Here is a 9723-nt window from a genome sequence, read left to right as displayed (position 1 = left end):
CACACTCACTTTGTTCCAAGGATTATCGTTTTATCATTTTATTTCAAGTATAAAGGCTTTGTCACAGAAGGGAGCCAGGGTCACAGGCAGTGGACAAGGGGTCTGGAAGTCCAGGTGGAGGTGGACATGTGGCCCAGCTGGCTCCCAGATACCACAGCCAGTCCCGCAGTGCCCTGTCTGTGCCTGGGACCCTCTGCTGGATGCCAAGAGGCCGAGGTAGCTGTAAGAGGAGCTGGGAATGGGGTGGAGGGCACGGGCTCACATAATTGCACAACACTGGCACGTCTTCTGCTTAGGGCCACTCGCCCCTTCACCCTCAGGAGGGGCAGATGGCTCTGGCTGCCGGGCAGGCGCATAGGTGGGCACAGGGCGGGCACTGGGGTTGGCCCTAGGCCTTTCCACCTGAAGCAGTGGCTGGCACTCAGCGGGCTGCTCCGGAGCTGAGGTCTCCGCCAGAAAGGGGGTGGCATCCCCAGGGGGGTCCTGGCCCTCAGCAGGGGTTTGGGGCTTCACTGCTTCCTCCTTCAGGGAGCCTTCCTGTTTCTCCTGGGGCTGCTGTCTTTCTTCCTCTGGCCTTGCCTCCTCCTTGGCCCCCAGGGGAGACCCTGTCTTGCTCACCTCCTCTGCCTGACATTCCTCTTTTCCTCCCGACTCTCTCTGCTCTCCTGGACTCAGATCTTCCTCAACCCCTTGGGTCTTCTCTGTCTGCAATGGCTCCTCATCTCCAGTTCTCCCTACCTTCAGTGATTCCTCATCTCCTTTGGCCTCTGCCTCCAGTGGCTCCTCACCTCCCATTCTCTCTACCTTCAGTGATTCCTCATCTCTTTTTGTCTCTGCCTCCAGTGGCTCCTCATCTCTGGTTCTCTCTACCTTCAGTGATTCCTCATCTCCTTTGGCCTCTGCCTCCAGTGGCTCCTCACCTCCCATTCTCTTTACTTTCAATGATTCCTCACCTTCTTTTCTCTCCGTCACCAAAGGTTCTTTGATTGCCTCTAGCTCTTCCTTGCCTCCTTTCTGCTCTGCTCTCAATGGCTCCTCACCTCTTTCCCTCTCTGCCCTCAGAGGTCCCTCAACTCTTTTTCTTTCTGCTGACAGTGGTTCCTCCTCTCCTCCCCTCTCTGTCTCCACCTTTTCCTCACTTCCTCTCCTCTCTGGCTCCAAGGATTTCTCACTTTCTTTCCTCTCCATCGCCAGTGACATCTCTGCTTCTCTTGGCTCTGCACCTACCTTTCCCTCACTTCCTTTCTTCCCCTCGCCCACCGATTCCTCTGCCCGCCCTATTTCCACCTCCCACGTTTCCTCCCCACCTCTACTCTCTGCCCCCAGTGGACTCTCATCTCCTTCTCTTCCCAGGGCCTTTGGCTCTTCTAACCCGTCCACTACCAGCTCCTCCCACTCCTCACTGAGGGTCACTTTCTCCACCCAAATGAAGGACCCCTCCTCTCCTCTAAGGCCCCCCTGCCCATCACCATCAGGGCTGCCCCTGGGAGCGCCTTCCCCTCCTTCAGACATTGCTCCCACTGGTCCCTCCTGGAGCTGCAGGGAGCTGGTCTGCACAGCCTCCAGGCCCTGGCCTGCCTCCCCTGTGACCTCTAAGTCACTGCCCTCTGTGCCTCCCACCCCTTCCCAGAGTACCTCCACGACACCCCTGTCCTCCTTGACCCATGACGGGAGCTCTGGGCGGCCGGCTTCCTGTCTGTCCCCAATGGCCTCCAGCACCATCTCCTCCACCTTAGCCTCCAGCTCCAGGCCCGTCGTCCCCATGGCACAGTCTTCTGTGGCCCTCAGCCCCTCCCACTCCACCTTCACTGTGTCTTCTCCTTTGGCCCCACTCACTCCCTCCTCCAGTGCTGCCACCCCCTGACTCAGCATTTGCTCCAGAGGGGGGCTGGATCCAGGGCAGGGGCCATTGGTTTCCAAGGAGACCCCTGCTGCCCCAGGGACCCTCCTTGGGGCTGGTGGAACCCAGACAGCCTCATCTCTGGGCTCAGAGGGGGACTCTGGGTCTGTGCCCACTGGTCCAGCTGGTAGGGAAGCTCTCTTGTTTAGATCAGTCTGGCCTGGGGGAGTCAGGGGAGAAGTGGAGAGGAGAGATAGGGCAACAGAGTGAGACTCAGGCCCTTCCTCTCAGGACCACCCACCCCCCGCCCCGCCGACCTCCAAACACCTACCTGCAGGACCTGCCTCCACCGTAGGCTGGGAGAGAGGACGGTGACCCTGCAGAGATCGCAGAAACAAAGTCAGGCCAGCCCGCATCTCCGCAGCCAGCCTCCTGCATGCTGGCACCCCTCCCCAGCTCAAACACCTGGAGGGACTCCCCATTACTTTCAGGACCAAACCCTCTATTGTACCTCAGTCTTCCCCCTCCAGTCTTATCTCCCTCTGCTCCACTGCCTTGCACACAGTAGGTGTTTCATCCGTGCAGCCAATCCCTCTGTATTAGAGACCTATTCTGCCAAACTACTCAAGTTCCTTAAGGGACTTAAGCCGTTTGTTATTGAAACTTAACATTCCAGTGGGAGGAGGCAGGTAATAAACATAAAACACAAATAAATCTAGAATTCAGGGAGTGAGAAGGGCTTTGATAAGGGAGGGAAAAAGCAGGCGACAGGGCTGGGAGGTGATGAGGTACCTCCATAAGGTATAAGACACAGGGGGTTGTCTTGGAAGTGATAACATTGAACAAAGGCCTGAAGGGTGAGAAGAGCCAGCCTTGAGCTAATAGGTGGGAAAAGGCATTCCAGGCAGAGGGAGCAGCAAGTGCAAAGGCTGTAACGAGTTAGGCAAGTACAAGGAATAGAAAAGGGGCTCAAGGTGGCTGGAGTGGAGTGAGGAAGAGATTGAGGGGAAGATGAACTCAGAGAGGAGAGTTGGGGATAGCTCCGCAGGCCGCCTGTGCCCAACCCCACAGATCTCTCCAAAAGTCTCCTTACAGCTCTCTGCTCCTACCCTCCTCTTACCAGCCTCCAGGCCTTTGCCCAGGCTGTTTCCTCTGCCTGGAATTCTGTCTTTCTCCTTTTTTGCTGCACCTGTGGCATGCAGAAGTTCTCGGCCAGTAACTGAACCACGCCACAGAAGTAACCAGAGCCACAGCAGTGACAACAATGCTGGATCTTTAACCTGCTGAACCACTAGGGAACTCCTTGGGATTCCCTTTCTCTCTCTCTCTCTTTTTGCACAGACCACAAAGAGAAGTCCCTGGGCCAGGGATCAAATCCAAGCTGCAGCTGTGACCTCAGCTGTGGCAACACCCAATCCTTAACCCACTGTGCCAAGCTGGGGATCAAACCTGTGCCTCAGCAGTGACCCAAGAGCTGCAGAGACAACACTGGATCCTTAACCCATCATGCCACAGCAGGAACTCCTCTTTCTCTTACCATCTGGTACCCACTCAGATTCAGCATAGATGTCACTGCCCCCAGGAAGCCTTCCCTGAAACCCCAACTTCACTTAGGTGCTTTCTCTACATCCTGGGCTCCCCCCTCACAGACTCTTTACATCCTATCTCATCTGGACTGTGAGCTCCCTTGGGCCAGGAATCATGACTCATACATATCTAGCAAGGAACTCCCAGCTAGACTAAAAACCCAACAAGGGCTTCCCATGCCAATTAAAGGTCTCCTCTCACCCCTTCTGTCCTGTGCCAGACACCTGGGAGCCAAGGTAAGGCATCAGGGAGAGATGGGGACTGTGGAAAACCCACAGTGCACTGTGGCCAGGTGCAAATGTTGCTGGATTTTTGGACTTCAAGGACAACTCAGAGAGCCACAAAGAACCACTTCATGTAACGTTGTCTTGGTTTTCAAAAGCCAGTATATTGCATGGCATGCAAATTACATCTGAATAAAAGCACTACCGAAACAAAACCCAAAGCCCACGTTGATGCTTCAAATCATGAGAGCATCTCATGGTGACCCCTTCCTACCTTAGAGGCTGAATTCCATAAACACTTTCCCACATTTTCTATGTTCCTCATTCAGGTCATAGTGGCAACCATGTATCAAAATATTCCCCTGTGTTTTTCCCAGGTGCCAAGCTATGATCTCATGGACCCTCTGGCACACCTCTTCCAGGTGTGTGCTGTTATGTGCATTTTAGAAATGGGGAAACTGAGGCTTGGGCTGGGAAAGCAACTTTCCCAAGACCACAGAGCAAAGAAGTAACTGAGGACCCAGCATCTAAACTATACTGGGAGGAGTTCCATCATATCTCAGCGGTAAATGAATCTGACTAGCATCCATGATGATGCAGGTTTAGTTCCTGGCCTCGCTCAGTGGGTTAAGGATCCAGCATTGCTGTAAGCTGTGGTGTAGGTTGTAGATGCAGCTTGGATCCCATGTTGCTCTGGCTGTGGCCAGCGGCTACAGCTCTGATTGGACCCCTAGCCTGGGAACCCCCATATGCAGTGGGTGTGGCCCCAAAAAGACCAAAAAAAATTTTTAACTATATTGGGAGGAGTTCCCATTGTGGCTCAGTGTTAACGAATCCGACTAGTACCCATGAGGATGCGGGTTTGATCCCTGGCCCTGCTTAGTGAGTTAAGGCTTGGATCTGGTGTTGCCGTGACCTGTGGTGCAGGCCAGCAGCTACAGCTCCAATTTGAACCCTAGCCTGTGCACTTCCATAGGCCATGGGTGCGGCCCTAAAAAGACACAAAAATAAAAATAAAAAAATAAAATAAAATAAAAAAACTGTACTGAGAGAAGTCCTGCTTTGGGCCCTGCTGGCCACACACCCTGACCCCACCACCTGCTCCCCTAGCTCCTCACCTGTCTGCGCCAGGTGGGCCTGCCTGAAGGCTTGTGCTGGGCACCTGTGGATGCGCTTTGCAACAGCTGCAGCTGGGACTGGAGGCTGGGAAAGAGAAGGGTGTGCTGGGAGCCTGGACCCCAGGCTCAAGGGACCACCCCGACCCAAAGTCTCAATTTGGAGCCTCCCAGCAGGGGGCTGGGAGGACTGGCCCAGCCAGGCTGGGGCCAAGCTGTCAGGCAGGGGCCCTGCTCACGTGAATAAGCTGTCTTCCAGGTTTCGGATGCGGGCCTGGGCCTGGCCCTCAGGTGACTGGGGGTCCTGCGAGGTGGGGTCCTGGGGTCGCTCTGGTTCCTTGGCTGACCCGTCCATGAGCCAGCGTTCCCGGAGAGATTTCCTCTGGGCACGGGAAGGGGCACATGGACTATCCTACTTCCTGTAGCGCCCCCTCTGGATGCCCACCATCTGCTGCGCAGATTTCCTATGGCCCCACAACCACAGAGACAAACATTTCTCCCTCAGGCTGGAATTCAAGCCCTCATTGTCCCCTACCCCAACAATGCCAGGTGGGACAGACACCCCGTAGTCTGTCATTCCAGCTCATAGCTTTCCCAAGCTGGAAAAGACACCCATCAATCTCCCCAACCCTTCCAGAAGGGGGCAGACATCCCCAAAAGTGAAATCCATGACCTTATCAGCCCCCTCCTACCCCAAAGCTGAACAAACACCTCCACTGTCCCCATACTCTTCCCAAAAGTGGAACAAATGTCCCCATCACCACCACCTATTCTCCCAAGCTGGGAAAGCCGCGCGCCCCAAGCCTGGAACTAATGCCCCCTCCCCCACAATTAGATAGAGGCTCCTCTGGTTCCCAGAATTATCACAGACACCCTCACTTCATCGCCTGGCTGGGCAGGTGCCCGCGCCTGCCCCCAACCTTGAGTCGCTCCACGCGGAGTTTCTCTTCCTCCAGTTCCCGGCGCGCGGCGCGGATCTCCTCCTGCAGCCGCCGCTTCTCCTGCACACAGAGAACCGGGAGCTGCCCGAGGGCCGGGTGGGGCCGGGAGGAGCAGCCACCTCCCCTTCCGCCCTCCCTCCTCCGCTGGGTTCCCGGGGGCTCCCGGGACTCCCCAGACTTCGAGCAGCGCAGGCTGGCTGAACACTGGTCGGGGCTCCACCGCGGGAGGGGGCGGCATTGGCGCTGACTCAGCAGCGGGTGGGGGCGGGGCCGGCGGGGGCGGGGCCGGCCGCGCCCGGGATGCTGAAGAGGCCTGGTCCGCACAAAATCAGGGTCTGTAGATGGGGAGGGCCTTAGAATGGGAATTCAGAGTAGGATGTGAGATATTGAGTTAAGAGGGAGTGGGTTCAGAGAGAAGGGGGTCCAACACGAGGATCAAAGGGAGGGGGCTAGTAAGAAAGGGGGTCCGACCAGGAGATGCAGTCATAGGGTTCCAGCGAGGCTTGGGATGTAGTGATGGGGTCCAGAGAGATGGGAGTGCAGAGGTAGGGGATCAGAGAGATGGGGGTTAGTGAGATGGGGAGTTCAGAGAGATGAGGATTCAGAGACGGGGTTAGAGAGATGGAGTTCGGACATGGGGTGTTTGGGAGTAGAGGGTTAAAGAATGGAGCATCGGATGATGTGGATTTTGATCCTTCGGGGTCCACAGCTCTCCATTTTTGGGAGTGGCTGTGACCAGAGGAAATGGGGGGCACAGGGACCCGAGGATTTTAGTAGGGGCGCCCCTGGATAGGCAGGAGCTGAGGGTGGTCCCGTTCGTTTTCACAGCGCTGGGCCTGCTCCCCATGATTGGAGGGAGGCGAGGAAGAGGCAAGAGGCGAGAGGCAAGGGTAGGGGTGCCCAGGGAGCGTGCGGAGCGCACTGGTAGGGCTTCACTTACCGCGATGACCTCTAGCCGCTGCCGGTAGAGGAAGCTCTCCGCCATGAGCCTGTAGAGAGAGGGCAGGGGCTGAGAAAGGGGTCTCCCAGGGGTCCACCTCTCAGCAGGTGCACCTCTTGAATACCCTGCTCTGAGCCAAGATCCCTGAGCTGCTCGGAACCAACAAAAACCCAGTGTTTTCCCATATTTCCCCTTTGCACCTAGGAGGAGTTGTGGCTGAGAGAAGAGAGAACAGAAATCATGACAAGTTGAGCTAAATCCCTTCCTAGGCCTAACATCACCTCTCTGAGCCTCAGTTTCCTCATCTGTAAAATGGGTTGAGACTTTGATAGTCATCTTGTAGAGAGATGCCCTTGCAAAGAAGTTTCCATGCAGGAAAAAACTTAGGACATAGTGCTCCAAAAACAGTAGCATCATTTATTATTAATAATAACTTTAGGAGTTCCCGGAGTTCCTGTCGTGGCGCTGTGGAAACGAATCCGACTAGGAACCATGAGGTTTCGGGTTCGACCCCTGGCCTTACTCAGTGGGTTAAGGATCCGGCATTGCCGTGAGCTGTGGTGTAGGTTGCAGATGTGGCTTGGATCTGGCGTTGCTGTGGCTGTGGCATGGGCCAGCAGCAACAGCTCCGATTAGACCCCTAGCCTGGGAATCTCCGCATGACCCTAAAAAGACAAAATAATAATAATAACTTAATAATTTACATGACAAATAATGTTTTTGATTAATCATAATAACCAGTCCCAGTCTGTTCTACAGAAACTCTCAAATCCCACCAGACATGCTGGGGGTCTCTTTTCAATTCCACACTTTCTCTGAACCTCTGCTCCTACCCAGCATGCCTTAAGTGCTGGGAGATGAGGGAGTCTGGGGAGAGAAGTGTCCATGCCACCATGATATTGTTGCCATGGTAACTCCAGAGCTGCCTCTTCCACCTGCAAACCCCACTCCCTGGTGGCATAGGTCACCAGGTCACTTCTCTAGTGTTGGACTCTGAACTACTGGGAGCAGGGGGAGGGGGACTTGCTGATTAAGGTTTAACCTGAGATTCCCCCATTGTTGTCCTCCTCGAAGCACCCTAGGATCCCCAATTCCCAGCCTCCAGGGCCACCCCGGCCCATCTGGTCTCCCTCTGGAAGCTGGAGGCTGACTGGCACTGTGGGTCACTTTGGGGACAGGTATCATCACATTAACTTATCATCACAGAAATGTATTGAGTGCTGACTCTTGCAGGTGCTTCATGGGCCAGTTTCTAGAAGTATCTATCTATCTCCCTGTGGGCCCTGACACTTATCCCAGGGTAGGCACAGAGCAAGCCCTCAAACACTTATTAATTTGAGCACTAACCTATTGGGTGAGCATTAACCTCACTGCCCAAACCCTGGCAGGGCCCCCGGATCTTCTCTGGCCTCACCATGAAGGCATAATTGTGAGCTCACACTTAGCGCTTACTATATATAGCACTCTAAGTGCTCTATGGGACTTCCGATCCACTCCCACAGCCACCTCCGCTTCCCCCTCCCTGCCTTGATCTTGAGCCACCGTAGTTGACTCTTTGCTGAATCGACATTTCAACTGAGAATAAAATCAGCCAACCATTAGCCAGTGCACACTATGTGCCAGGCACTATTAATTGCTTTACCTGTAGTAACTCATTTAACCCTCTCTACCATCCTAGGTGATAAGTATGACCGTCCCTATTTTACAGATGAGGAAACTGAGGCTCCAAGAAATGGCAAAGAGACTGGTCTATGATCACTGAGTCAAGACTGGAACTCTCAGGCCCCAAGCAGTGGGAATGCTGTAGGGAAGAGGGGAGTGTAGGTGTCCTGGTCTTGACAGCCAGGAGACCAGAGATCAGCCTTGGGGTGGGGTCCCCAATTTCATTTAGGGTGGGAAGCTAAAGTCATGCTTTAGAGGGTGCCCCAGCAAAAGCTCAGACCTGCTGCTAATAGGTTTGCCACTGGGGAAAGGCTGAAGTGTCCCCTCAGCTCTCCTACCCCCAAGATATAATCTCCCTGCCTCTTCCTTGCTGGGGGGGGGGGGGCGGGAATCAGGTTCCCGTTGCTAGGCAACCAGGTTTGTAGTTGGTGAATAATGCAACAGGGGAACCCAAAAGAGTGAGGAACCAAACTGGGGTCCCTTGGGGGGCACCCCTTTTCCAGAACTCTTTACAAACCTCTGGAGTCCCTCCATCTTATTACTTTGAAAAGCCCTTGCATCTTGAATATTAAAATACTCTGCACACCTTGATAGATGTTGCTTATCTTTAAGCCTACAAGAACAACCTTGGCTGTGGTGGCCTGTTGCCCCACGAGGAAGGATTGGTGGTCATTTCATTAAGAAGGTGATCTTTCCCAGTCTGGGAACTGTTAACTTTTTCTGTTGAATCACAAGCATTTCCTCCCACCCTGGACACTGAGGGATGATTCCAGAGGCAAAATATGGGAGTAAGGGACCCTAACATTCTCCGCCCCCACCAAGGAATAGCCCCACCCTCAGGCTGGACTTTGGGCTTGAAGCCTGCCAGTGGAAAATTCCTAAAAAAGAAGAGGGGGGTGGGGTTCACATCCCCCACCCTACTCTCTGGGGAGGGGTGCATAGAAGAGCCTGTGGGTTGGCTGCCAGCCTCCCGCCACTCCTCCCGGCCCCCTTAGGAGAGGCTAGCTGGAGCTCTCACCACCCCCTCCTGTGGAAAAGTCAGGGGCTTCCATGAGCCCCTCCCAGGCTCTGCCCACCAGCCCCCACCACCGACCCTGGACACTTACATGGGTGTGACCGGAGACCACGCCTGGCTCTGCAGGGCCATCTCTGCCCAGAAGCCCACCTTCTGGTCTCCGAGTTCAGGACCCACCACCCACCTGCTTGCCGTAAAGGTGCCCTGGAGGCTGTGACTTGGCTGTCGGGAGTGGGGGGGGGCTGCAGGCGGGCACTGGGAGAGCTGGTCCAGCTGGTTTGGGCCGGGAGGCGGGAGACTCTTGGGCCGGGCTGAGGGGGGCTGGGGGCTGGCGGGCAGTTCTGGGGAGGTACTATCAGCTGTCCTGATCAATTATTTACCAGCAGCTGGCCTCCTTGC

The 9723-nt window shown here is 55.1% G+C and overlaps 1 protein-coding gene across 3 annotated transcripts; it reads right to left on the bottom strand.

Moving 5' to 3' along the window:
• Window positions 1-22: 22 nt before the first annotated feature.
• PALM3 (paralemmin 3) lies at window positions 23-9597 on the bottom strand. 3 transcript variants are annotated; one of them, XM_047776842.1, is made up of 7 exons: window positions 9416-9597; window positions 6648-6696; window positions 5687-5767; window positions 5006-5148; window positions 4770-4854; window positions 2172-2217; window positions 23-2060 (listed from the first exon to the last, which is right to left on the bottom strand). In XM_047776842.1, exons 1-7 carry the CDS (start codon window positions 9454-9456, stop codon window positions 259-261), a joined length of 2247 nt encoding a protein of 748 aa, XP_047632798.1. In that variant the 5' UTR covers window positions 9457-9597; the 3' UTR covers window positions 23-258. The 3 variants fall into 3 exon arrangements, with proteins under 3 accessions (XP_047632798.1, XP_047632799.1, XP_047632800.1); XM_047776843.1 differs by having other exon boundaries at window positions 9509-9596; XM_047776844.1 differs by lacking the exons at window positions 6648-6696; window positions 9416-9597 and having other exon boundaries at window positions 5006-5230; window positions 5687-5749.
• Window positions 9598-9723: the final 126 nt, after the last annotated feature.

The sequence above is a fragment of the Phacochoerus africanus genome, chromosome 4 (assembly GCF_016906955.1).
Source record: "Phacochoerus africanus isolate WHEZ1 chromosome 4, ROS_Pafr_v1, whole genome shotgun sequence".
Taxonomy (NCBI): domain Eukaryota; kingdom Metazoa; phylum Chordata; class Mammalia; order Artiodactyla; family Suidae; genus Phacochoerus; species Phacochoerus africanus.
Note: the sequence above shows the minus strand (reverse complement) of the source record. Positions and strands in the feature narration are given on the sequence as shown.

Coding starts and splice junctions, on each gene's coding strand:
- PALM3 (XM_047776842.1), bottom strand. CDS start 9,456: ATGGCCCTGCAGAGCCAGGCGTGGTCTCCGGTCACACCCAT. Junction 4,855..5,005: donor CTGGAAGACAGCTTATTCAC/GTGAGCAGGGCC, acceptor TCTCTTTCCCAG/CCTCCAGTCCCAGCTGCAGC. Junction 2,218..4,769: donor GGCCCACCTGGCGCAGACAG/GTGAGGAGCTAG, acceptor CGATCTCTGCAG/GGTCACCGTCCTCTCTCCCA.